The sequence below is a fragment of the Eptesicus fuscus genome, chromosome 16, assembly GCF_027574615.1.
Source record: "Eptesicus fuscus isolate TK198812 chromosome 16, DD_ASM_mEF_20220401, whole genome shotgun sequence".
Taxonomy (NCBI): Eukaryota; Metazoa; Chordata; class Mammalia; order Chiroptera; family Vespertilionidae; genus Eptesicus; species Eptesicus fuscus.
The window spans coordinates 40,701,879-40,728,418 of NC_072488.1; the positions used below are offsets into that span (position 1 = coordinate 40,701,879).

Consider the following 26,540-nt stretch of genomic DNA (forward strand, 5'->3'; position numbering starts at 1 on the left):
CAAGCCATTGCACCCCAGTCTGTCGCCTGCAGAGGGATGCCACTGGTGGCAGGGGGTGGGGCCAGCTGCCTGCAGCCCGGAGAAGGAAAGCCCCGATAGGCCCTGATCTCAGGCCAGGCCTAGGGACATTACCCAAGGTGTCCTGGATTGTGAGAGGGTGCAGGCCGGGCTGAGGGACCTCCCCCCTCTCTGAGTGCACAAATTGTCATGCACCGGGCCTCTAGTCCTATATAATAAAGAGCTAATATGCTAATTAGACTGAACAGCCGAACAACTGTCTGGACGATCTGGACGAAGCTTGGGCTGGGAGGGCTGGCCGAGGCAGCCAGGGCTTCGAGGGCCAAGCCCCGTGCACAAATTTCATGCATCGGGCCTCTAGTTTTATATAATGTCTTCAAGGTGCTCCCTGTTATAGCATGTATCAATTTCCTTCCTTTTAAATATTCCATTGTATGTATACCATCTGTCAGGTACATTTGGATTGCTTGTACCTTTTGGCTATTGTAAATGATGCTGCTATGAACATATCTGTGGGTATACAAATAAACACCCATGCTGGAGGCTAAAGAACAGTAGTTAGCAAACCCTTGCTGTGGAAAGACTGCGGCACACCCGTTAGAGTCCCTTCTTTTAACTTCAGGGTGTATACCTAGAAGTGATAAAGCAGATTTGTTTTTACCTCTGGATTACATCAATTTACCAGTTTTTTTAAAAATCCAAAAGAATGAAAAGAAGACTAATGGCTGTGGAAGCCCACCAAAGACCAGTGTGAATACACTCAGGTTCCAAATATTTTATTTTTTTATTCATACAGTATGAAGTTTTCTAAAGATCCCACAACATGATGTTTCATGCAGAAGAAAAACTAAACATTCAACATAAACCACCCTCCCCCCACCCACACACACTAAAAAAAAAAAAAAAAAAAAAAAAAAAAAGAAAAAAACCCTCATTCCCCAGTAAGGAAATAATGTTTGCACTATTTTTCTGTAACGCCAGCCAAGATATGCACAAGCAAGAGAAATAGAAAGCATTTGCTAAAATATTTGTAACAAATACTTATGTACAAAAAATTCACAAAAGACTAGTTCCCCCTTGAAGCAGAGCACATGGCAGTTGACACTGGAACAGATCAAACCACTGGCTGGGATTATAAACCACGTACTGATCCAGAGGAAGAAAGTTACATGTAGTGGAGATTTTCAGTTTGAACATTAACATTTCCAAAGTTTGGCAACATTATCTTTTAAAATTATGCAAATTATGTAAACAAGAGGTACATTTTAAATCGATCTACATGCAAAACTCCATGTCATGCAAGGACACCAAGCACCGAGATTTTTCTCTCACAGACAGAGCCCATGATGTGCAGCACTCAGTTGAAGGAACAGCAATAGCAGGCAGGTACGCCCAATTTAAGATTCATTCACCTTGACTCAACCTGCCCTTTCCCACTCATGACTATAAAACCAGTTTTATTGAAAATCTATATCGGGAAAGATTACTGTCCTAGAAAGCTAACCATACATTTTCTTCCAGCCAACAGTACCTTTGCAGAAAAGGGAAGGGACAATAACAAGTGGTGGAACATGATACACTACTTTTATATCACACAAATTTATTAAGTTATCCATTACAAATATGAGCAAATCAAGGAAGAAAATTTCCATGCACTCTTTATGCCTTATGGTAAAGAAATTTAAGAGGTATAAATTTGGATAAAAATTTTCTCTTCTGTGGCATACACATGAGTAAGATTTCTCCCATTTAAATCACAAATATATGTTGGGTGTTTAGATACATACATGCAATTTAAATATCACCCAAGTTTCAAATTAGCTGCAAGTCTTTTGAAACACAGAGGGGAAGTTTGCAGTTTAAACTTAGGTTTAATTACAAGTTATTTACCCACGTAATAAAATAAATGGATATGCAAGTACTCTTCATTAAGTAATGTCAAAGATAAATTATGATTGCCTCACATAGCTTCTGGCCTTTATGTATGAAATCACAACTGAAACTTACATGTACTCAGGGACATTTAATAAATGCAATGGCTCCCAGTTATGAAGTAACAGAATGAAGCAGCTGTAAGCTTTGTGCAGGCACTATATGAACACAAGAACGAGCTCTTGGCAGTAGCACTGACTATACTTTCTCCTCAAGCAAAGATGTAATAAAAGCTGCTCAGCAATGAGACATAGTCCCTGGAAATATATTCATAGGTATAAATAAAGTTACAAACTCCTTTGTTACAAAAATGTAGTTAAGGTAAATAATAGGACGTTAACAAATGCTTTGTCAATCTCTCAAAGGAGAAAGCACAGGAAAGAAAGTAGCTGGCCTAACACCCGGCTCAAATTGTACAATCTTCTACCTATATAAAAAACTGTGTGAAATAAAAGTAAGGATGTTTTATGTTCTGCTTGGCACTTTTGTACTCTATCATTTTGTTTCTGAATCAAGTATATTAAATTAAAGCCAACCTACTACACATATAGAAAGCTACATATATCTATATATAAATATTTACATATGTATATATAGATACTTTCTTGTTATAAAAGATGAAGAAAAATAAATTAAAAAGCCAACCCCTTCCCTTTCTTCACCACATTGATATGCTCTTTTCATGTTGCTGTCCTTCAGACTTTAAAGTGCTACACGAAGTTATTGAGAGAATAAGAGTTCAATAACACTTAGTTGGCTTCATGAGGCTCATGTTGGAAAATGTGGCTTCACAGAGAAAAATACTTCCATTTAAATACACAGAGAGCATTGCTGGACGTCTTGAGCAGATCTTCAGAGATGGAGAAGAAAGCAAAAGTGTTGGGTGGTACTCTTTAAAAAAGAGTCACACATCTACCACCATCTTTTTGTGGATATCTAGGCCACCTACAACCTGCAATGGAACAATCAAGCTTAGCCATGTTGGAGAAATTCCTTTTTACTAGTCTAAGCATTTTATTAAAACTATAATATAAAAACATACTATTTTAACCATTTTCAGAAGTTGTGTTTTTTCTTTTGTTAAAGTTACATTGCCTCTAGTTAGAATTTTCATGGCTTCTTTCTTTCAGGAGTGTGGGCAAACGTACTCGGTAAAGGGCCAGATAGTAGTATTTTAGATTTTGTAGACCATATATAGTTTCTCTTGCCTTTTCTTTTTCCCCTTAAAAGTGCAAAAAACAAGAACAAAAACTTTCTTAGCTCAAAGATGCACACAGTAGGCCATAGGCAGGATTTGATCCACTCTGTACTTTGCCGAACTCTACCCTTCGTAGTTTTAGAGTAAATGATAACCAAATGTTACAATAAGAGTTGTGCTCCAAGCCGAAACCGGTTTGGCTCAGTGGATAGAGCGTCGGTCTGCGGACTGGAAGGTCCCGGGTTCGATTCCGGTCAAGGGCATGTACATTGGCTGCGGGCACATCCCCCCAGGAGGCAGCTGGTCGATGTCTTTCTCTCATCGATGTTTCTAGCTATCTGTCCCTCTCCCTTCCTCTCTGTGAAAAATCAATAAAATAAAATAAAAAGTCTACTCCTGCATTAAAAAAAAAAAAAAAAGAGTTGTGCTCCAAAACCAAGTATGGGCTTCACTCTCAGTCTATTTTAGAAAAATTAAAAAGTACCAAGTAAGATTTTCTGCACATTATTTTACCATGGAATCAAATATACATAAAGTTCTTATAGACATTTAATCTACTAACATGGAAATCTAATCATGTAATTATCTGTATTATTATTTGGGGAATAAACTTTATTAAGTATACTCTACATAAAGAAAGTGTATTAAGTCATAAATGTTCATAGCTTGATGACTTTTCCTAGAGTAAACACCCAAGTAACCAGCATCCAGATCACTACACTGAGAATCAACCCCTGTCCTGCACCAGCCATCTCCCTCCTCCTGCCCCACCAGACGTAGCTAGCCACTCTCATTCCTTTACCACCATGGATTAGTTGGGTCTTTTTAAAAAGAATACTATTTAGAAGAAGTATTTATACTTTTACAAATCAAATCTCTTTCTTGTCTGGCTTGTTTCACTCAATATTGTTTGTGAGATTATTTCATGTTGCCATTTATAGTGACATCTGTTTTAATTTTTTTTAAATATATTTTATTGATTTTTTACAGAGAGGAAGGGAAAGGGATAGAGAGCTAGAAACATCGATGAGAGAGAAACATTGACCAGCTGCCTCCTGCACATCCCCCACCGGGGATGTGCCTGCAACCAATGTACATGCCCTTGACTGGAATCAAACCTGGGACCCCTCAGTCCGCAGGCCGACACTTTATCCACTGAGCCAAACCGGTTTCGGCATATCTGTTTAATTTTTAACTTAAACTTACTGATTAAAAAATGTTTACCTGAATAATAAATGTTAAAATCAATTAGTTCTACAATTTCTGCTATGTATACAGCAGTTTGCTACCCTGCCCTCATTCTCTATTTCTTCCTTTTATTAAGCATTCATTTTCAGTTTTACCTACAGGTCTTGAAATAACATTCATACATTGTCTTTTATTATATTCAAAGTTATAAGCATTATTCATTGACTTCCCAGCACAGAAGATTTAGCTCTTTCTCACAAACCACTCCCGTCTATCTCCTACCCCATATACATACTTCCCACCTCCTTATTTTTTACACCTCATTTTTATTAGACAGAAACTCAATATTTTAATTATCACTATTTAATACTATTTACAACAGAAATGTACACTGTAATCCCGCCCCCATATTTGTTTTGCTACAGTTAGTAATTATCTGCTCTTTTCCTTTGTTGGGTTTTCTATGCATTTATCATTAATTCAATCTCAAACTTCTGTTCTAAATACATTCAACTATATTATGTAATTCTATCAATTTTATTGTCATTAAGTCACTCCCAGAGCTTTCCAACCAGCTGCAATCCAGGCCCATCATCTCTGAATCTCCCTTCACCATCCTAGAGATTTCCTTCTTTCTCATGTTGGACCCTATGTTTCCTGGATCTCACATTATTTCTTTTTGATTTACAACTTTACTTCAATGGGAGCACATCCTCCAGTAGTTTCCCAAAAAAACAAAAAATAGAGGCCTTCCACACCTGAAAATGTCTTTATTCTTCCATGTAGTTTGAGTTTGTAGATAATTATAGTTTGGAAATAACTATTCGCCAGAATTGTGAAGGCGATGCTCCATTGTCTTCTAGTTTCTAATTTGCTACTGAGAAATTGGCACTATGATTCTTGAGTCTTTGTATGAAGCTCCTCTCCCACCCCAGCTCTTTGGAAATTTGTAGAACCACTTCTCTGTTTCCATTGTTTTAAAAATTCATGACAATGTGCCTAGGTCCAGATTATTTTTATATACTATGCTATGTACTTTAGTGAGTCCTTTCAGTCAGGAAACTCATTACTTTTGATTCATTATCCTTGATTCATTTTTGATGACTTCCTTCCCTCCATTTTCTTTCTGGAACACCTGGCAATTAGGTGTTAAATCTCCTGAAATGAAACTCTAAATTTAAGTTTCCAAGAGCTCTTGTAAATATTATCCAGTTTTTGTTTCAAAGATTTAATATATTATGTCCCTGAGGATAATGACAGATTTTCATTTTGCTTTTCTTTCTTTCTTTTTTTTTTTTTTTTACAGAGAGGAAGAGAGAGGGATAGAGAGCTAGAAACATCAATGATAGAGAAACATCAATCAGCTGCCTCCTGCACACCTCCTATTGGGGATGTGCCCACAACCAAGGTACATGCCCTTGACCGGAATCGAACCTGGGACCTTTCAGTCTGCAGGCCGACGCTCTATCCACTGAGCCAAACCAGTCCCAGCTCATTTTGCTTTTCAAGTTTTATTGGACTAGCAAAAAAGTTTTTCCAAGCTTCATTTTGGGGCTTGGCTTCATCTTTACATTCCACATTAGAAGTTTTCCTCTCATGTCTGGTGACCCTTGGCTCTCTGCTTCTGTAGAAAGGACACCGAAACTTCATGTACATGGTAGGGCTGTTGACTATGGGTACACTGAGTGATCAGCTTTGGGAAGATCAGATTTCCCCAAGAGGGCTTTTCCTCTCTTGACTGGAGAATATGACTAGTTGGCAGGGAGCCTGGTCAGGAAGAAGGCTGGAGTTGTCAAAATGCAAATATGCTTAACTTCACTTAACTCCTCAACACACAAACCCACAAACATATCCTCATCTATGTCTTGTGTTTCCCTGCCTAGAGACTATTTCACCCTCTCCAATCTCCCACTTAAAGGGCACGAGAGTCTGAAGAGAGTAAGGAAGCAGATCTAGTGTTCTAATTTCTTCTTAAACTTTAAGCATTTTCCTGTTTTGAACCTCACCTTTACCCCTACTTACAGTTAATCTTGTGACACCAATTTCTGGCTCTTTCAGCACTATATACCAGGTTGCTTCTCAGCTTTTCAAGCTGACAGCTTAGAATTCATACTTTCTCCTGTCTGCTAAATCAGTTTACTCACTTATAAGTTGCCAAATCTAGTTGCTACCCTCTTTGCTGTTCACTTTGTCCCTGGGGATTCATAACCTTTTCTTCTTAATCCATTTAATTTCACTGGAGTTTTGAGAGGAAGCAACATTGAATACAGACCTTAAATCCACCAACTTTAATCTTGTCACTAATTATTTACTGCCGGAAGCCAATTCCAGCATATCATAATTACAAGAGTTTCATTGAAAGGTTGATGGAACTTGGGGACTCAACAAGGGCTGAGTCACATATGTTATCGCCTGTTGGGAATGGCTAAAGCAGTGATGGGCAACCTTTAGAGCTTGGTGTGTCAAACTTCGCCAAAAAACTGAGCATAACTCGGGTAGTGTGTCACTTAGAGGAAAAAACTAACTCCAAGACTCTAATCGCAAATGTTTCATCGTCAGGAGCAGCAAATGTTTCATCCTCGGCATGCGGCCACGTGTCAACAGAAATGGCTACGCGTGTCAGCACACGCGTGTCATAGGTTCGCCATCACTGGGCTAAAGGCATTTCCCCAAACCTCAAAAGGATGCTTGCTTGCTGCCAGACAGCTCAGGGAATCTTAATCTGCATGTTATTGCCTCCTCCTGGCTAAACAACTAAACAGCCAGAGGTAATTCTTCCAATCTGACAATGGATTCTGTAGAAACCCTACCCTTTGATGTGTATATCTCTACCTGCCTTAGGACAATTGTGTTATAAATAGCAAGGGGTGCTGAGACAAGGAGAACTTAGTTCCTTTAGCTGAGCTCCTCTGACTCCCTATAATGCCTTTCAAAATTATGTTTCATCTCTGGACTCTTGATTAATTTACGCACAGCGCCTTCTCCAGATTTCCTGAACCCTTCTAGATGCCGGATTAAGACCACCGGCATTAATTTACAAATTTTATTTGTATATATTTTGAGTACTCTGAAATTTTTAAAGTAGATACATATAGTGTATGTGGTCTTTTAAAATAGCTTATCCCACCTCTTTCACTGTCATTGCTTGAGAAATCAGAATACAAAGATTACTCAATGAAGCCAAAATTATGGGTTTGATCAATGTTCAGAAAAGTTTTAAAACACAAACATTTTCTCCATTCCTGACCTATACCCCTCAAAAACAGAAATAAAAGCAGTTTATCAAAAATACTGGAAAATGAACTCAAAGCTTAGCTATATCTTCAGTGTAAATAGTATTTCTATAACTAAAATATATTTTAATTTCCTTCCACCACAGGTAATTTATATGTAATTTTAAGTTACATTTTTTAAAAAGGTTTTTATTGATTTTAGAGTGAGAGGAAGGGAGCAGGAAAGAGAGAAACACCAATGAAAAAGAAACATTGATTGGTAGCCTCCTGCACACCCGCTACTGGGGGGGGGGGGGGGGGGGTCAAGCCCGCACCTGGGCATATGCTCTGACTGGGAATGGAATCAGGGACCTCTTAGTTCATAGGTCAACGCTCAACAACAACCACATCAGCTGGGCTTAGGTTATATTTTATATTTACTAAATGTAAGTACTCTTCATTTATATACATGCCTTCCTTATCACTCCACCCAAGAGGTCTCCATTTTTGTGTTGTTTCCTCACGGCTTGGGATTTCTTCTTTTCTTTCCTTCCTTTGAAAACTGACTGCTCTCTTTGATGCCACTACCAGCCTGATTTCATGTCCTTCTCAATTGGAGGTCAATCCAATTGAGTCCTTCAGTGATCTTTGGCAATGGTGAAGGAATGGTGTCACTTTGAGGAAAAAACTAACTCCAATGGTGTCACTTTGAGGAAAAAACTAACTCCAAGACCCTAAAAGCAAACACCAGTAGCAGTACCATCTGGCAAGAGTTCAAAATCTCAAGTCTCAAGCCTAACACTCTTCCAAAAAGACCCAGCCTGTTCTTTAACTAGAGCACTACCCTACTTTTTGAAACAAAATGCAAAGATAGTATTCTCTTGAGATGGTAAAGGATAGTGTGAACCTCTACTTAAAGACAAAGTAGCTACTTCAATCCTTACATAACATACAACCAAAGTTATTTGTTTTTCCTTGTATGGTCTAAATAAAAAATGGAAAGAAAGGGAGAAGAAATACCTTCCTTATATAAAAGCATCCAGTCTCACTGAAAAACTTCAAAACTTTTTGTTACTTTTGTCATTCTTCTGGATTCACTATTACCTCTAGCTTGCAGTTATAACAAAAAAACTAACATCTTTGCATTAGAAGTAGAGAAGAGAAGCCTACTTAGAAGCAATGAGTGGTGGCAAATCCCAGGACCTACTGATGAAAAGCAGTAAATTGGAAGCTAAACTGTTGCCCATCCCAACCTAGACTTAGTTTTCTAGGGCTCCCCTGACTGTAGTCCTCACTTCCGTAGAGCCCTTGCCCCTGAACTTAAGAACTACCCATTAAATAGTGTGGAAATGGCAGGGGCAAGGAATCACCCTTTCCACTGCCTAACTGGTGAGTTTAAGATGGACAGGGACTCCATCTCTGTTGCCCTCATGAAACCAATCTTCTGAATTCTAGCTGAAAGTCACGAACACATATTTCCCAAAAAATGGATTTTGAAGCATGTTTATTTTTAAATGAACCTCAAAAAAACATAAATTGTAATTTGTGGAGCTACCAACAATTAGAAAAAGTTACTAGTAACGGTCTTATGGCATGTTATCAATCACTGAGAATACTGGAGTGGGCAAAAGTAAGTTTATAGTTGTGGCTACATAAAACACAGAGTTTATTTTTGTATTATTATTTGTTAATTATTTTATTATTTTCCATACAACTGTAAACCTACTTTTGCCCATCCCTGTATTAATTCTTGAGAATAATCACTGTTATTCACTAACAATTACAACAAAAAACACTTCAAAACTTTGGGGGCAATTAGGCAAAATAACTACAAGGAATTCTCTATTAAGTAGTTTTTTAAATGTTTTCAAAACTAAAGAAGAATCAGATCTTTTGTACTTACAGCACAGAATTCTTCAAAGGATATTCTTCCATCTCCATCCTTATCTGCATTTATTATGGTTTTGTCTACAATTTGCTGTAACTGCGTATCTTTCAGATTGTTCCCCACCATCATCTTCAGCACCTGGAAGAGTTCCCCATTGGAAATATAGCCATCTTTATCCATGTCATAGATACGAAAAGCAACTAAAAAAAGAGTAAGGAAAAAAATCAATGACAAGTATAAGGCAATCATAAGGGCATATTTTCAATGAAAAATAAAACTGTTAAGTTGCCAAACATCTAGAATTGTAACTGTGAGCATGGCTCCTTTCTACACACAGATGCTGCCCTTCAGTGCAGTTTAACATTAATTAGTTAAGAGGGTGAGCAATGGGATCAAGGGTGCTTGGGCCAATTAGTATAGTCTAGGGCCGTGGTCGGCAAACTGCAGCTCGCGAGCCACATGCGGCTCTTTGGTCCCTTGAGTGTGGCTCTTCCACAAAATACCACAGCCTGGGCGAGTCTATTTTGAAGAAGTGGCGTTAGAAGAAGTTTAAAAAATTTTGCTCTCAAAAGAAATTTCAATCGTTGTACTGTTGATATTTGGCTCTGTTGACTAATGAGTTTGCCAACCACTGGTCTAGGGTAACTTATTTAACCTTAGTAATAAGCATTTAGTTTCTGTACATATAAATTGAGGATAAAAACAATTCCTACTTCCCAGGTTCTTCAGAGTACTGAATGAAATAACACATGTAAACTGCTTAAAAGTGCCTGATATATAATAAAAGCTCAACGAAAGATAGCACTTGCTGTTACTCTAAGTCTCATTCTGTAAAAATGAATCAAGAGTTCATTTGCAAAGGATGCCTGCATATGTCCTGTGCTTCAGAGAAATGTTACTGAATAAATCGTCTCCCTAGTTAAGAGTTTAATAATTTAAAAAGATATCAGAAGTTCACTATAATTAAGTTCACAAAATAGTGGACTTCCGGGTAAATATTTCTAAAAACAGTATGTGTAAACTAAATTAACTTACTCTCACACACTTTCATTTTAAAAATCTCTTATTCAAGATATGTCATTTATATGGTTATTTTCAATAGAAGGTAAGTCTATTTCCCTTGTATCCAATTAAAAAGCAACAATGACACACTGCTAAAAAGTACTAGTTGTAAATGTCCTAAAGGATTTTCTCCAGAATGTAAAATTTCTATTATGTCTACTAAGGACTGAGAATAAAAGATATCTTTTAGAATACCTTAAAAGGAGTTTATAATGTAGTATGGGGTAGTACTAGTATAAAAGAGAGAATACCTTAGCAAAGAAAAATACTTACACCTCAACTTCTGCTCCTTATCGCCTTTGACACTGAACTGAGAGACTCCCTCAATGAATTCTGAATAAGAAAACATTTACAAATCTGAATTTTCAACTTTTTATATGGAATAATACATACTCAATACATATACAAAAAACTTACATACCCACAAAAGGATATATTGTTGCTGCAAAAGAAAATATTACTTAGGAATGTTTAAGATGAAAAATGCCAAACTTGAAATTTCAACAAATAATTTCTAATTTTTAAAAAATTTGAACCTGAAGTTTCTCTGAGTACCACAGAGCATAACATTCAAAAACATATTCACAAACTATTCAACTCCTTCTTCTTTTAACATGACTATTAAAAGGGGCTTTTTAAAAAAGTGAAATGAAATGTTTATTTACTTTAAAGTATAGAATACACAGTGAAATGAAATGTTTATTTACTTTAAAGTATAGAATCAAGTATAAAATTATGCATCATTTTAATATCAGCAAAAGCACTGCCAAGTGTCTTTGTGAAATCTAGATTAACTAAATTAATCATTTTATGATAATATCCATATTCTTATTACTAGTTTATTTTTTACTGCTGACTTGGTATAAGTCTCCTTCTGTAAAAAAGGTTTTTAAAAATGCAGCTTTTAATGTGGTAAATTTTCCTCATGTGAGACTAATTTTCTAAAAACAAAGAAAATAATAAATCTCATCATTTAAATTACCTTATAAAAACAATTTGATCCTTTAAGAATGATTTTTAGTTCATTAAGGTTCATATACCACAGATTTTGAGATTTTAACATACTGTATTATTATAAAAGTACCAGTAATATAAATGCATTTAAGAAAAGTTTTTAAACATTTTTGTACATAGAACTTTAAGACTATAACTTGTGGTGTTAAAAACTTTCTTACCTTTAAAGTCTACTTCTCCATTCCCATCTGTGTCGAATATATCTATTACTCGTTGTACTAAAGGATTCTGTTGTAACTCCGGCAGAGACATGAACTCTTCCACACTCAAAGAACCAGAATTGTCCAAATCAAGCTTCTTAAATCTCTTTCCTAGCCTTTTAATTTCATCAGCATCAACTAAAAGTAAACAAAAACAATAGCATGATTCACAAAATGATTTTATGATTTTTTTTTGTGTGTGTGTGTGTGTGTGTGGGGGGGGAAGATCCAGCACTTTTTATTATTAAATTAAACCAATACTTTAATTCCCAATGTAATTAAAAAAAAACTACATATACTTTTGACTAGCTCCTTCTAACAGAGAAAGTACATCATAAATATTTTTATTTGGTTACCCTTCTGCTTCTCTCCACCTGCCATAACAGATAGTCACCTACATGCTGAGTACACCAATATATTAAATAGGATTGACAATGCTAGCTGATCACGGCAGTCAGGTGGTTCTTACTTGTAAGATTCACTTTATTTCTAACTAGAGGCCTGGTGCATAAAATTCGTGCACTAGGGGGAGGGTGGGGTCTGGTGGTGGTGGTGGTGGTGTGTGTGTGTGTGTGTGTGTGTGTGTGTGTGTGTGTCCCTCAGCCTAGATTGTAAGAGGGCATAGGCCAGGCTGAGGGCCCCAGGGCATGTCTGGCCCGCCTCACTCAGTCCCAATCGGCCAGACCCCAGCAGGAAGCTAACCCACTGGTTGGAGTTTCTTTTCCCTGGTGGTCCGTGCACGTCATAGCAAGCAGTTGAGCGGCCTTAGCATATCATTTGCATATTATGCTTTGATTGGTTGAATGGCAGACCAGACAACCAGACACTTAGCATATTAGGCTTTTATTATATAGGATAGTTCATGGTTCAAAATTCAAAGCCTCCCTTCCATCCCACCATATAGATATCCAATTCCCCTTCTTGGAGGCAATGCCAGTTTCCTGAATATTCTTCCAGAGATTTTCTTTGTAAGTACAAGCAAATAAAACACAACTTTGCTTTGTTTTTTAACAAAAAATAGCACTATCACAATTCAGAATCAGGTCTCTTATCATATGCATTCTTGAAAAAGGTTTCTTCACTGTCTTCTATATAACATTATTATTTTCATTCCTTTAAAAAACAAAACTAATTCATATAAATAATTCTGATCTTGGCTTAATAGAAACAATACAATTATATAAAAATTTAAATACAATCACCACTAAAAAAAATTAACAAGTTAAATGTTATGCTGTCCATGAGTATTATGGTCATGTATTATGTATTGGGGGAAAGGTGGGTGATTATAAACCATAGAATCTTATCTCTCACAGTTCTGGAGGCTGAAAGTCCAAGATTAGGGTCCTAACATGATCAGGTAAGGCCCCTCTTCTCAGTCATATATTATGTATTATGTATACATGTATTATGGTCCACAATATTAGAGACTGAGATTCCAAACTGTTTTGAAAGTTCAAATATATATAGCATCTTCAAAGATAAAGTATGTATTTTTAAAATCTAAAAATATGTTAAAGTGGAGTAAGAAGTATAATTATATGTACTACTAAGGTATATACTGTATAACAAGATGCTGCTCCAATATAAATTAGTTCATATGCAGTTGGTAAAGAAGAGGAGTGATGTCAGTAGAACACAGAATTATCACTGGTTCATAGGTGTGTTTTTTTCTGATATATTTATAAAGGGACCAGGAACAAGTTCTCTCAAATTAAAGAGAAAGTCTAAATAAAATATGAAAACTCTAAGAAAAAAGGTGAAAACAACAAATATCTCTCTTAAGAGAAAGTAACAGCATCTTTAGTGGCTTCAAGAACTCCAAGGCTTTTCAACATTGTTATTTGGTGGAAACAAGGGTGCAAATGAACAAGCTGCAAAGACAGTTTCTCTTATTTACCACCTCTCCCCTCAAAATAGCAATTAACAATGGTGACTATACCCTGGGTTTATTACTTAATTTTTACAAAATTAGTTTCTGCTAAAGCAGATGCCCAAGAACCTGTGTCTCAAAATAGGAAGCACAAGCTGAAGTTTAAGGCTACTAAGTAAACAACTATGGTACAAATGCCAGAGGTAATGCGTGTTAGTATTTTATTTTTTACTGGGAAGGAAGGAGGGGGGGGGGGAGAGGGAGAAAATGGGGGAAAGGTAGAAATGCAGTGTCATATATTTATGGAAACTATCTGTGAAATTTGATTTACTGAGATAGGGTCATGAATAACAATTTACATTATAAAACTGAAAATGAAGTGCTTGAAGGATTATGTTTTAACTAGAGGCCCAGTGCATGAAATTCATGCACAGGTAGGGTCCCTTAGGCCTGGCCGGTGATCAGGGCTGATCAGAGCCTTCCGCTGCTGGCTGGGCCTCCCTGCCCTGGCTACTGGCTGCCGGCCGGGGCCTTCCTTCGTTCTGCACCGCCCCCTGATGGTCAGTGCATGTCATAGCAAGTGGTCGGTCTCCTGGTCTAACTCCCCCAGGGACAATTTGCATATTAGGCTTTTCTATATATAGATTATCTGGAGAACACCAGTAATCCAGAAGACAGTATTCCACAGTCTTGATGAATGAATAAGGAATATTATGAATATCAAGAATAAAAATTAATCATAAACCATCAAATAAATATGTATTGGCTCAATCCATCCTTTTTACACTGTCAATAGCACTCTAAAGGTTATATTTAGCCCAATTGCTAGTGCTTAAAAATTTCTAGTGGCTGCCTAATACAAACAAAGTAAAAAAGTCTTAAGTCCTTGACAATATTTAGCCTCATTTTAAATTTTCATCTTTCTCTTCTCCATTACCTTTACTTTACCTACAATGCTCTTGGCACAATTCTTTGACAGGATAAATTGTATGCCTCCATTTCCTTATAAATCCTCTGATGGGATGTGCTGGAAACAAATCAGTTTCACTAAAAGAGAGATGTTGACAGGAAGCCAGGAAGGCTGGTCAACAACCTTAATTGCTCTAACAACTCACCCTTTAGTTGAGATATTGTTAGCTGAAGCAGCTTCCACCTTGGTTTGTCCCATTAAGTTTTTGTTATTTCCTGCCTAAGGGCTACATGTATATTTCCGTTTATCTTGACTAAGATGTTTTCCCCAAAGCCTCAATAAGAGGGATGGCAAGGCCAGAGCAAGGAGTAGTTCTCCCACTAGAGGTGGACTACCGCCTGGCCCCCCCATTTCGCCAAATTGAATTTCTTCAAGTCTCCATTCATTTGTGTGTGGCCCTTCTCCAGAACTCGAACCCTGAACCGGAACCCTGGACCACGCGGGACGTGGAAAGGGATTCCTACAGGGATGTCCTTCCTTGAATTCTCCATTTATGAAACCATTATCAATTTTTCTAATTATAAAGGAGGGAGGCGGTGTTATTAACTGTATATCCTGTTATGAGTATCATTAACACACACTCTGGCAAAAGTCCTTAAAAAGCAACATTTAAAACCTACCCACTTTCTTCTGCTTTAACTATCTTATGAAATATTGCAAACTAGTTGATACCTTTTCCGGTTGAGTAGTTTGAACCTTTCTCAAAGGCAAAGCAACATGACAGTGATGACCTTTAAACTTGACAATAACTGGCTTTTTTTTTTTTTAACCACTTAACTATTTTATTTTTTAATATATATTTTTATTGATTTCAGAGAGGAAGCGAGAGGGAGAGAGAAACATCAATGATGAGAATCACTGACTGGCTACCTTCTGCATGCCCCCTACTGGGGATCACAACCCTGGCATGTGCCCTGACTGGGAATTAAACCATGACCTCCTGAGAGAGCAATACTGAACTACTACTGAGCCACATGTGGGGCAACAACTGACCTTTTTTTTCCTTCTTTTTTCAACTTAAGTTTATTTTTTTCAATCCTCACCAGCGGGTATGTGTTTATTTATTTTGAGAGAGAGGAAGGAAGAGAGAGAAACATCAATCGGTTGCCTCCCATACTCGTCCCACTGGGGATCGAATCTACAACCTGGGTATGTGCCTGACCAGAAATTCAATCTTCAACCTTGGCATATCGGGACTACGCTCCTACCAACTGAGCCGCGGTCCAGGCTACAGCTAAAGTTGTTGACAGCACAGTGTGTTCGTATCACTCACTGGCGCCCCAGCTGGATGGGGGGGAAACACCTGCGGGAAGGCTCCCAATAGAGCAAATGATGACCCAGAGTATGGCCTGGGCTATGAGAGCTCTTTATTTATTTATATATATTTTCAATCCTCACCCGAGGATATTTTCCCATTGCTTTTTAGGAAGAGAGGAAGAGAGAGGGAAAGACAAGAGAGAAACATTGATGTGAGAGGAAAACATCAATTGGTTGCCTCCTGCAGGAGCCCCAACCAGGGTCCAGGCTGGGGGTGAACTTGCAACCAAAGTATGTGTCCTTGACCGGAATCAAACTCAGAACCCTTTGGTCCACAGGCTCTATTCACTGAACCAAACCAGCCAGGGCTACGGGAGCTCTTTAAACCATTCTATAAAACTAAAGACACTGTGGCAATGGAGACCCAAGACGCTGGTCTCCACCTGGAAACCTGACTGGAGAGGCCAAGGTGCCAAGGAAGCATCCAAGTTCCTGATCCTGGAGAAGGCACCCGAGGTGTCAACCATGTCCCCATGACTGCCCTGACCGGAGGAGAGACCAGTACAGGCCGGGCCTGGGGCAGGTGCAGGGCCCACGCCCAGGAAGGAGATTGGTGCTGGAAGCTGCACAGGAGAAGCATTCATTTTATTGGTCATTTGTGCCTAGAAAAGTGGGGCTGGTGGAAGGTGTGCGCATGGTCCACGGCCACGGCAGTGCCACAGGAGCAACAGGTCCCCCAGCAGGAGGGTTGGCTGAGGAGAGACATCTCCTGTCCTTCTAGAAATATCCAAGACTAAGGCTGGCCCTAGTCCCTAACTGCCCCTCCTCAAACCTGCTGCGTGTCTGTGTTGGCCATGGCCCTGCTTGGGGATCTCTAGCTCTGCCTCTGGGCCTGGCTGCCCCTGCTTCAGGGTGAGGAGCCAAGGTTGGAGCAGGACTCACACTGGCCAGACTGTTCTCCAGTCTAGTCCTGACTGGCATTTTCAGGGAATGCAGCACAGAGGCAATTTCTGGGGTCTATGGCTGTGGCTAGGCACAGTCCAGGGCATCTGAGGCCCACTGCCAGGGCCCAGGTCCATTGCAGGTGCTAGATGCCAAAGGCAGTGATGATGACGTTGATCACGACGATGAGGAAGACGAGGCCGGTGGCCAGGTCGTTGAGGAATTCCAACTTGGCGTGCTTGGCTGGGTTGTTGAGGTCGGTCTTGAACACGAAGATGAGCAGCACGCCCACGGTGACCTGCAGCACGAGGGAGATGGAGATGAGGACCACCAGGGGGACAAAGGAGGGGAAGCCGGGGCCCTGGTTAATGACAGCCTTCAGCTGCGAGGCGTTGGCCATCAGCAGGGCGATGTCCAGCATGCTCTCTGCTACGCTCTTCTTGTTAGCATAACTGTTCATGTTGAGGGGCCTCTTCGGCAGGGCATCCGGGCGGGCGCCGGGCGAGTCCGGCCGCGGGTTACCGTTGAGCTCACACCCCTTGGGGTCCGAGTCCATGGCGCACACGGCCGCAGTCGAATCACTCCGACCGCCGCTGCCGCGTTCGGAGCCTGAGGCCGCCCGCTCAGTTGCCGCGGGAATATCCGCACCAATAACTGGCCTTTTAAAAAGAACCTGAAGTATGACTTGAAGGCAACAAGCTCTATCTAATCACCTACTCATACCATTCTCACATACCTCACGCAGCCAAAATTCACCTTGAGCTTCTTTAAGAAGGCAGTACCTATTTATTCTCCAACCACCCATTTATTCCCTCCTTTCTGTCCCTCCCTTCCTGCTTGGATTACAATGATGAGTAAGACACCCTACATTACTCAGTACTTCTTATCTAGTTGGGACTAGCTGAGCAATGAAGGAATCTATACCTAAACAATTAAAATATTCTTAAGTGGCTAGTTTAGAAGGCAATGCCATGAATATTTTTAAAAGCCAAGATCTAAGAAAGCTAGCTTTCAAAAACAAATGATAAAAATACCTCTTTTAGGAATGGAAGGAACAGAGTGACTTATTTGGCTGTTCCTGTCGCCACAGAAGCAGTCAATCAGCACTCCCACTTGCCAGCACTGCAGACTAGATGTATTAAAGAACTAAACATATCCTAACGTATGAAGCAGGTCTCAAGTTTTGAAATATCAGCATTTACCAATCTCCTAAAAATTAGGCACAGATCTCTAAAACAGATCAAACCCATTTTGGCAGCACCATTAAATGTTTCAGATCTTCACTTAGTACAAACTAAATATTAAAGAACAAATTCCAACTTTTGGCATCAAATTTCAACAAAGACTTTTTTCCTACTGCTTGGTATCATACTTCCTTTAAAACAGATGGGCAAGGGGAATAAAAACAAACCTCACTCTCTTGACTCATCTTGTGACTCAGATAGATACTCATTTTCTTAAGTTTTGTCAAGTTGAAACACATATTATTAGTCTACTTTTTGTAAGGATACCTTTGGGAGAGCTATCTTTTTTAATAGTTAAAAATACCTCTGTATTCAATTTAAATTATATTATACAAAGTAGTAAAATAAAGAATCTCTTCTATCATATATATTCAGGATGGGGCAAAAGTAGGTTTATAGTTGCTTGCATGGAAAATAATACAATAATTTATAGACAATACAAGAGTAAATTCTGGACAGTGTGCTCAGTGGTTAAGGATGGACCCATGAACCAAGATGTCCCCGGTTCGATTCCCAGTCAGGCACATGTTTTCTAATATCTACTGCTGCTGCTAAGAAATCCAATGCCAGTGGATGCCCATTCTTCTTCGGCAGCTTATTTCCCCGTTGTGGGTTGTCTTTTTACTCTTGGAATTTTATTTTATCTTATTATTATGTTTTTTATTAATCCTCACCAGAGGATGAGTGTGGAAATCTGACTTCTACATCACAAATATAAAATTATTCAAATTTGTGGTAGACTATCAAAATACTATGTCATGGACTTCACTGCTGAATCTACAAATTGGTTAAGTGCTGCCATAATATCAAAATTTGACAGTATGGACCGAAAAACCTGAAATATTTAGAATATAGTAGACAATCCAGGTATTTACCAAAAGGCACTGTAAGAGCAAAATAAGGTAACAACTCAAAGCTTAGATGTTCAAGTTCATGCACTGAACTTTATTTTATTTTTAAAAAATATATAGTTTATTGATTTTTTACAGAGAGGAAGGGAGAGGGATAGTTAGAAACATCAATGAGAGCGAAACATCAATCAGCTGCCTCCTGCACACTCCCTACTGGGGGTGTGCCCGCAACCAAGGTACATGCCCCTGACCGGAATCGAACCTGGGACGCTTGAGTCCGAAGGCCGACACCCTATCCACTGATCCAAACTGGTTAGGGCCACGCACTAAACTTTAGAAAACCATTCATCCCTCTCTTCTTTCCACCTCTAAAGCTTTACTGGAAGAAAGCAGAATAGTAGTAATTCTCAGTGAACTAAGTGAAGTTAGAATTTAGGATCATCAAATTACTAAGTAAATGATAAATCAAGGTTGGTAGATAGATTGTTTAAGCATGAACTATGTGACACATTTATGAAGATTTTCAATCTAAAGTGACAAATTGATATGTATATCAATTTCAAAGTTAATGACAAAAATTTTTTAAATAATAAATGGCATTTTAGCTTAAAAATGTTTAAGAACATTTGTATCTGTTCACATTCAAACTGAATTTTTATTGATATTACTTGTTAGAACACACATTCTTTAAAAATTGGAGTTAATCTAGTCCCATTTAAGAAAAGAAACAAAGTAATGCAGATATGAAGGAGGAAATCAAATTAAGTTCAGATTAAGTTTTTCTCTGAAAAAGTTTTATTTTCACCACAAAGAAAAACCCATCTAATCTGATTGAGAGCAGAAATTAACAGCATAAAGTCAATTATCTCTGTATTTTCAAGTCATTTATAAATATTCAAATCAGAAAAAAAATTGCTTGAATATGAGGTTGTTTACTTAAAATTAGAGCAGTTATCCTAATGGCTAAAGATGTCTTCAAGGTTTCTACAGATACTTCATTATGCAAAAGAAAACAGTGCTTAAGAATCTGCCAAGCTCTTCTGGGTCACCTTCTAATCAAAGAAAATTGAGAAATCTTTTTAGATAAAAGACTATTATCAGTCCTTCATCTACATTCAGTCTATAAAACAACAGGCCCTGTACTTCATTTTATCAAAACCATTCACAATTATACTGGTTTTATCAACAGTAATAGCTGAATCTAATTTTCAACTTATACTTTCAACTGTGCCCCAATCTAGTTCTCTGTTTAAACTATCTAAAGTAGTATCTTAAAGAGTCACTTTTCCAAGTCATCATGCCAAGTTACAAGTAAGGTCTCAACTCTGAGCAAATTACCCCAACAGAGTATACATTTCCACTATAGTCCAGACAGGTTAGCTAACAGACAGAAACAAAGTCACAATGGCCTAGAATAATTTAACTCAATGAAAAGTGAACACTGAACTGAGAGGTGGGGGGTTCAGAGAATACCTCTATGTCTTAGACAAGTCCAGTCTGCCTAAAATAATTCATGTGTAAACAAACATAACATAATCTTGTAACATTTATTATAAGAGAGGCTGTATAGGATTGGGATTAAAAATATGACTCTGGAACATGACTGCCTGAGATCAAATCATAGCTTTGTTCCTTTACCTGCGGCTGTGTGACTGAGATCTCTCTGCCTCTGTTTTCTCTTCTATACAATGGAAGTAATAATACCTCTCTCATGAGACTATCATGAAGATTAAAAACATTGATGTATGTGAAATGCTTAGAATAGTGCCTGGCACATTTGTTTATTATTCATGAAACAAATAATAAGTGTGATGATTGGTAACTACAGAGTTTTCCTAAAGGTACAGCCTTTAAAATTATCCAACTAGTTGTCTACCCAATATAGCTAGTTCATCTGTGAGCTCTTACTAGCTTATTCAGTCAAGAGATACTTACTCGGCATCTGCTTTATGCCAGGTATTGCACTTATGCTTCCACGGTCAATGCCTCAATTCCTTTATTGGTGATTATTAGCTCAACCAGACTTATTATTATTAAAGCTTGCTGTTACATGCCACATTTAACTACAATTAATTAGTTCTCCTTGATACTACTCTTAGTTACTTACCTCTCTATTTTTACATTCATTAAAAAGACTTAAAAAATAATTTCAAACACAAAGGCTGACAGACTAGTATAATGAATCCCATGTGTCATTTAGAGCTTGTTTGGAGGTTCTAGCAGGGGAGCGCAGCTACTCGTATACCCTTGACCGAAGACCGGTCCTCTCCTCTGGGGGGAAGGTCGTCCTCTTCGACCGAGCGCGCAGCTTCGGGAGGGACGAACACGGATCGGTGAGGGAGGAGGGGGACACCCGCCTAGCCAGCCAGATCAGCCGAATCAACCCTGGCGATCAATGGGGTGACAGATGTCGCAGCCAGATCGCCCTCACATCCCCATGTGTCATTTAGATTTGACCATTACTACAAGTTTTATTTCACTTATACATCCATTTTGATTACTTGAGAGCAACTACCAGACATCATTTCCTTGTAACTGGTCAGTATTTATTATCTATCTCTAAAAAATACTCTTTTTAAAAAAATGACAGTAATATCATACCTACAATTATTAATAACTACTTGATATTAAGTAATCAATGCTCAAATTTCCCCAAACATCACAAATGATTGTACACGATTTTTGAATCCATCAGATTTAGCAATTATGCAATGTCAATAAAATGAAGGTGACCATAACAGTTTTAGTAGAATAATAGGGAATAAAAGTCAGTTTTCAGAAGGCCATAAAATTAGCAGAAATACTGAAATGGAGATAACTGAATATGCTCTTCTAAGAAGCTCAAATATGAGAAAGAATGGAGAAAAACTGGGAGGTGCATGAGGGATCAGGATCAAGGAAGAGTTAGTCATGTCTATAAATTGAAGAGAGATAGAGCAGCTGAAAAACAGGGAGACCCTAACGAAACACAGTCCTGGAGATGCGAGTGGATGAGATCCAAAGCACAAGCAAGGAGGCTGACCTAGAATAAGGGGATATAACACAAACTCTGACACTGAAGATAAGAAATTAGTTAAGCATGAGCATGAGATTGAGAAAGTTTCTGTGTGTAGTGGGGAGGAGTGGAAAGTATGGGGAGTTGGAGATAAGGAGGTAATGAGGTTAACACTTAAAATGGTCTCAGTTTTCTTAAGAATTAGGAGAGAAATCATTGAGTAAAAGTAGGATATTAGAAATGACTATACAGGGTGTCTGGATAGAATGATGAAAATCTAGATACAATTTAAGGAGAATGAAAGGGACAAATGACCAGACAAGTGTAAGAATTAATCAGTATTGAAAACTAATACAGCTTTAAAAAACAATTTCAAAAGTCAGTCCTTCTGTGAAGCTTTTCTTAATTTCCTTAACCAAGGATAATTTCCCCTCCCTGGGACCCTTGTTTTTGTTTTTCATAAAGGTTTAGTTCCACTATAATAATATATGTGTTTCTCTTTTTTTTCCAGTAGCTAGACCATAAACACTTTGTGGGTGTTTATCTGTGTCATGGGCTGAAGACAGTACCTTACCTTTTAAAAAGTAGCACTATTAAATACTAAAAGAACAAAACAGACAATAACTACTTGAAGAACAGGAAGGACCAATGAAAGCTGGGACAATTATATAAGGCCTCACTGAGAACATAGAATCGAACTGGGTCTTAAAGGAATGAGAAGGCATGACAGGGTTTAACCCAAACAGGGAAGTATAAATATTGAAGTGCCTCAAAGACTGGTTTTAACATTCTGATATATAGATAACATTAAGCTCTTCCAATAATGAAGAGCTTTGTAAATAAGGGGAAAAAATTTACAATGTATGAATGGCAGGAGAAAGTGTTGGTTTTAATGTGGACAAGTTCATTTTGGAGAAATTAATCCAAATCATGTGTAAAATACACAAAAGTACACTGTATTCTGATGAATCAAGTAGGGAACAGAGGGGGGAAAAAAACTATATACTAATAGAATAAGTCATGTAGATTTATTGCTGGTTGAATATTCACTGACAAGTATAAACCTTTCCTGACAAGGTTCAACAGTTTCACTAAGCATAGATGAAGTCCTAAGAAAGAAGACTAAGTTCTGAGGATAAAACCGAAAGAGCTTTAACAGTGTATGACATTTATTTCAAATACCACATTTAAAAAGACAAAACAAAACAAAAAACAACTTGGTTTTTGCCATCTGGATGTGCAGAAGGCCATCCATCTTGCCTTTTGCCCTAATATATTTTTCTTTGTAACCAGGTAAAAGAAGAGAAGAGAAGAACCTGGATAATGCTTAGGACCTCCGTACCTTGACCAAGAAACAAAAACTAATTTCCTACTACCTCATTCCAATCAGAGTTGTACAATATTTTCAAAACTCAATCTAAACTCCATTTGCAGCATGAAGCCTAGTTAATCAGACTTCCAAATCTCCTTCTTGCCCATTAGCAAGAAAGCTGTCACGCCCTAACCCGTTTGGCTCAGTGGATAGAGCCTCGGGCCTAAGCACTGAAGGGTCCCAGGTTCGATTCCAATCAAGGGCATGTACCTTGGTTTCGGGCACATCCCCAGTAGGGGGTGTGCAGGAGGCAGCTGATCGATGTTTCTAACTCTCTATCCCTCTTCCTTCCTCTCTGTAAAAAAAAAAATCAATAAAATATATATATTTAAAAAAAACAAACTAAGATACTGACATTAAAAAAAAACTGTCACATGCTCAAAGTAGCAAGGTACAATTTTGAGAGCAAACTCTTTTGATTCTAAAGAAACTATAATACCGACATAATAACTTTGCCAGAAACAAGAATTCTAGATCTAGATAACACCTAAAGCATTAGCTTGTAACAACTCTAGTTTGACCGTATTTCAGATAGGTTAGGCAGTGATAGAAGTGACAGTTCTCAAATTCAGAAGACCATTATCATCTATAAAAGGGTTCCAACAAACTTGTTCTGTAAGAGGCCGATAGGCAGTAGTATACAGAGTTATAATCAGGTTTCGTTTAACTCAATTCTTACCATATGCTAGATGCAACATTATATCTTTATATTAAAATAAAAATATACATCTGAATGTGATCATAATTATGTAAGAAATTCATAAAGGAAAGCCTGAGAAGAAATAGTACAATAAAATGTATATAGTAGTTCAAATGGCAGAATTCTGGGTAATTGGTCATACAGAGTATCACTCATTTAAAAAAAATTGTATGTTACAAAACGGAAAATAAAATGGATGAATAAAAACAAGTAATTTCTTTGCTACAAGGAAAGAAACAGGGTACTTACTACCCATGATAGATTCTGAAGAGAGGAAATTTAACATTTCCAAAGAGGTGACATTTATGCTAAGAGTTAAAAGACAATGAAGTCAAGTAAGTCAAGTGTAGAGAGCTAAGTCAAGTTGTACAATATTTTCAAAACTCAATCTAAACTCCATTTGCAGCATGAACCCTAGTTAATCAGACTTCCAAATCTCCTTCTTGCCCATTAGCAAGAAAGCTAATAGAGAGCGCCTGGGAAGGCACATGGGCATTTCTTTAATTATTGTCAGCTGAATCTAGTAAAACACCTTTGCCAAAAGGCAAAAGTGTTCTCAGCTTGACCTCAGCTCAGGTGCCAGTGGGTGGGTTTTGTTATTTAAATCCAGTCAAGCACAGGAATAAATTCAACTCCGGCCCACCCAAGAATGGGCATAATCTTCTTTGTCTTGACTTTTAGTAAAACTTCCTGTTTCTCTCACTGTATAAAATAAACACGCTGTATGGGCTCGGAGTCACTGTTCCTGTCCCTGTCCATGTCAGAGGACAGTGGTCCCACCTGGCCCCAGCTTTTTCCTTCTATCTCTGTATCTGTCTCTTTCTTTCATTTTCTCAATCCCCAGCCACCCCTACTCTGGAACAGGATCGCTCTCTCGCCTTGCTGGACGAGGAAAAGAGAGAAATATTTACAGTAAAGAACTTGATACAACTCTTTGAGGAAGACAAGGTTGAAGCTGCAGCAGAGCTCCGTTCCACTGGCTTCTGCTCCTGACTCACCACTGTTTGCTCTCACGGAGGAATAAATCCATCAGGAAACCATGCCACAGCCATGGCTTTTAAAGATACAGGAAAGATATCCATGGAACCAGAGGTGGTAATTCACTGAATTAGAATTACTCTAATTAGCTGCATTGTAGTCATTGGAAAAGGTGTGTTCTGGCTTGATCAGAGGAGCAAAGGAAAAGTGAAAAGACAAGTTTGGATGTCCACCAAGACTCTAAGAACCACTACAAGAAAAACTCCCTGTGGGAAATGTTCTAAGACTTGGGATCCATTTCAGATAAGGATCCATAAGCAACTCATTGACTTTGTTTAGCCCTTCTGAGATTGTTACAGCTTGTTAAATGTATTACTTTCAATAGTATTGATCCAGGAGTCAAGGCTGAAGACACCATTGTAGATACTTAAATCAACATTTTTAATAAATTATCAATAGTTAAAACAAAAACTTGCCACAAGAGCATTCTACCAAGAGCTCAGAAGCAAGCAAAGGTGTTGATGAGAATTAAAGAAATTCTTGAAGAACAGGAAACAAGTGTTTGGGGGAAAGAAAGCAAACAAATGAAACATAATGAGCAATAAGGAAACTGGTTTTAATGAAAAAAAGAAAAAAAAGGAAGAGGTACCTCATTGCAAGGTAAGAGGTCTCCAAACAAGGCAGGAGCAGCTCCATCAAACAGGGATGGAAAGGGCAAGGAAGGTATAGAATGATTCCGAGTTCTGTGACCTCCTCATGACATCTAAATGTACCAAATGTCTCCATTCCAATTCTCAGGATCTCCCTCTCCCCTATCAATGCCCTTCCACACACAAAACTTTTTGGTCCTGTGACTGATCCTTGAATCAACATCTAACAGTGTCATGTTCTGCTTTTACATTCTTCAATACAGTCAGAAATAACAAGCCCACCCATACTTCTTAAATTCCTCATTCTCCCCAAAAAGATTTTTTGCAATAGCTACTTGGACTACCAAAGTTTTGCCTTCAACAAGTACTTTATTTTATGTAAACACAAGATAAATAAGCTAATTGTTCAGTTAAGTCACTGATATTTGAGGTTTGATTTGTAACTATAGCATAATGCAGATCCCAATAATAAAAAAGTCTGTAAAAAAAATTCTCTACTTTGATTAAGACTATAAGTCAAATTCACTACCCATTTTAAATAATCATGGGCTAACATTGCTACACAAGCATATAGAAGTATATGCTATATACAAATAAAGAAATATATAAATATAAAACAAATGAACAAGAATATTTGACTTACAGTGTGAGCACATTTCCAAAGGATAACTTGCCTCATTTCCCTAAAGGAAAAAAAAAAAAAAGTTATTAGTTACACATTAGTACAAATTTCTTTTAAAAAGTTTATATTTGCATAGAAATATAATTTTCTATATTAGCAGGGAAGTGGATCCAATGTCAGACAGCCAATTCTAATTTTTCTTTTTACGGGTCATCTTATCTCATGGTTAGAGTCTAAGTTAATACAATTTATCTGAATCCCTAACTTATAAAGAAATATAAAACCACTAGCATTTGTTTTTTATACTAGGATTCTATGTGAAATTTATTTAGGAAGAAAAATGCTCTAGAAAAACTATAGACCTGAGCCAATGC

At 37.9% G+C, this 26,540-nt stretch overlaps 2 protein-coding genes and 1 pseudogene across 2 annotated transcripts in view; 1 reads left to right on the forward strand and 2 right to left on the reverse strand.

The window, feature by feature from the left end:
* Positions 1-778: 778 nt before the first annotated feature.
* Positions 779-26,540, reverse strand: part of PPP3R1 (protein phosphatase 3 regulatory subunit B, alpha) — a 59,166-nt gene continuing 33,404 nt past the window's right edge. Inside the window, exons 2-6 of the mRNA XM_054728431.1 lie at positions 26,188-26,227; positions 11,674-11,850; positions 10,772-10,831; positions 9,452-9,636; positions 779-2,902 (exon numbers count right to left, since the gene is read on the reverse strand). Of these exons, the coding sequence (XP_054584406.1) occupies positions 2,855-2,902; positions 9,452-9,636; positions 10,772-10,831; positions 11,674-11,850; positions 26,188-26,227 (510 nt within the window). The 3' untranslated portion in view covers positions 779-2,854. The remainder of the gene's footprint in view (positions 2,903-9,451; positions 9,637-10,771; positions 10,832-11,673; positions 11,851-26,187; positions 26,228-26,540) is intronic.
* LOC103291469 (ninjurin-1-like) lies at positions 16,538-17,310 on the reverse strand. Its single transcript, XM_008147522.3, has one exon. The coding sequence runs from the start codon at positions 17,308-17,310 to the stop codon at positions 16,900-16,902; it is 411 nt and encodes a 136-aa protein (XP_008145744.2). The 3' UTR covers positions 16,538-16,899.
* Positions 24,967-25,325, forward strand: LOC103291500 (40S ribosomal protein S20-like; annotated as a pseudogene).

Bases quoted from the DNA above. Each gene is read 5' to 3' on its own strand.
- LOC103291469 (XM_008147522.3), bottom strand. From the start codon at position 17,310: ATGGACTCGGACCCCAAGGGGTGTGAGCTCAACGGTAACCCGCGGCCG.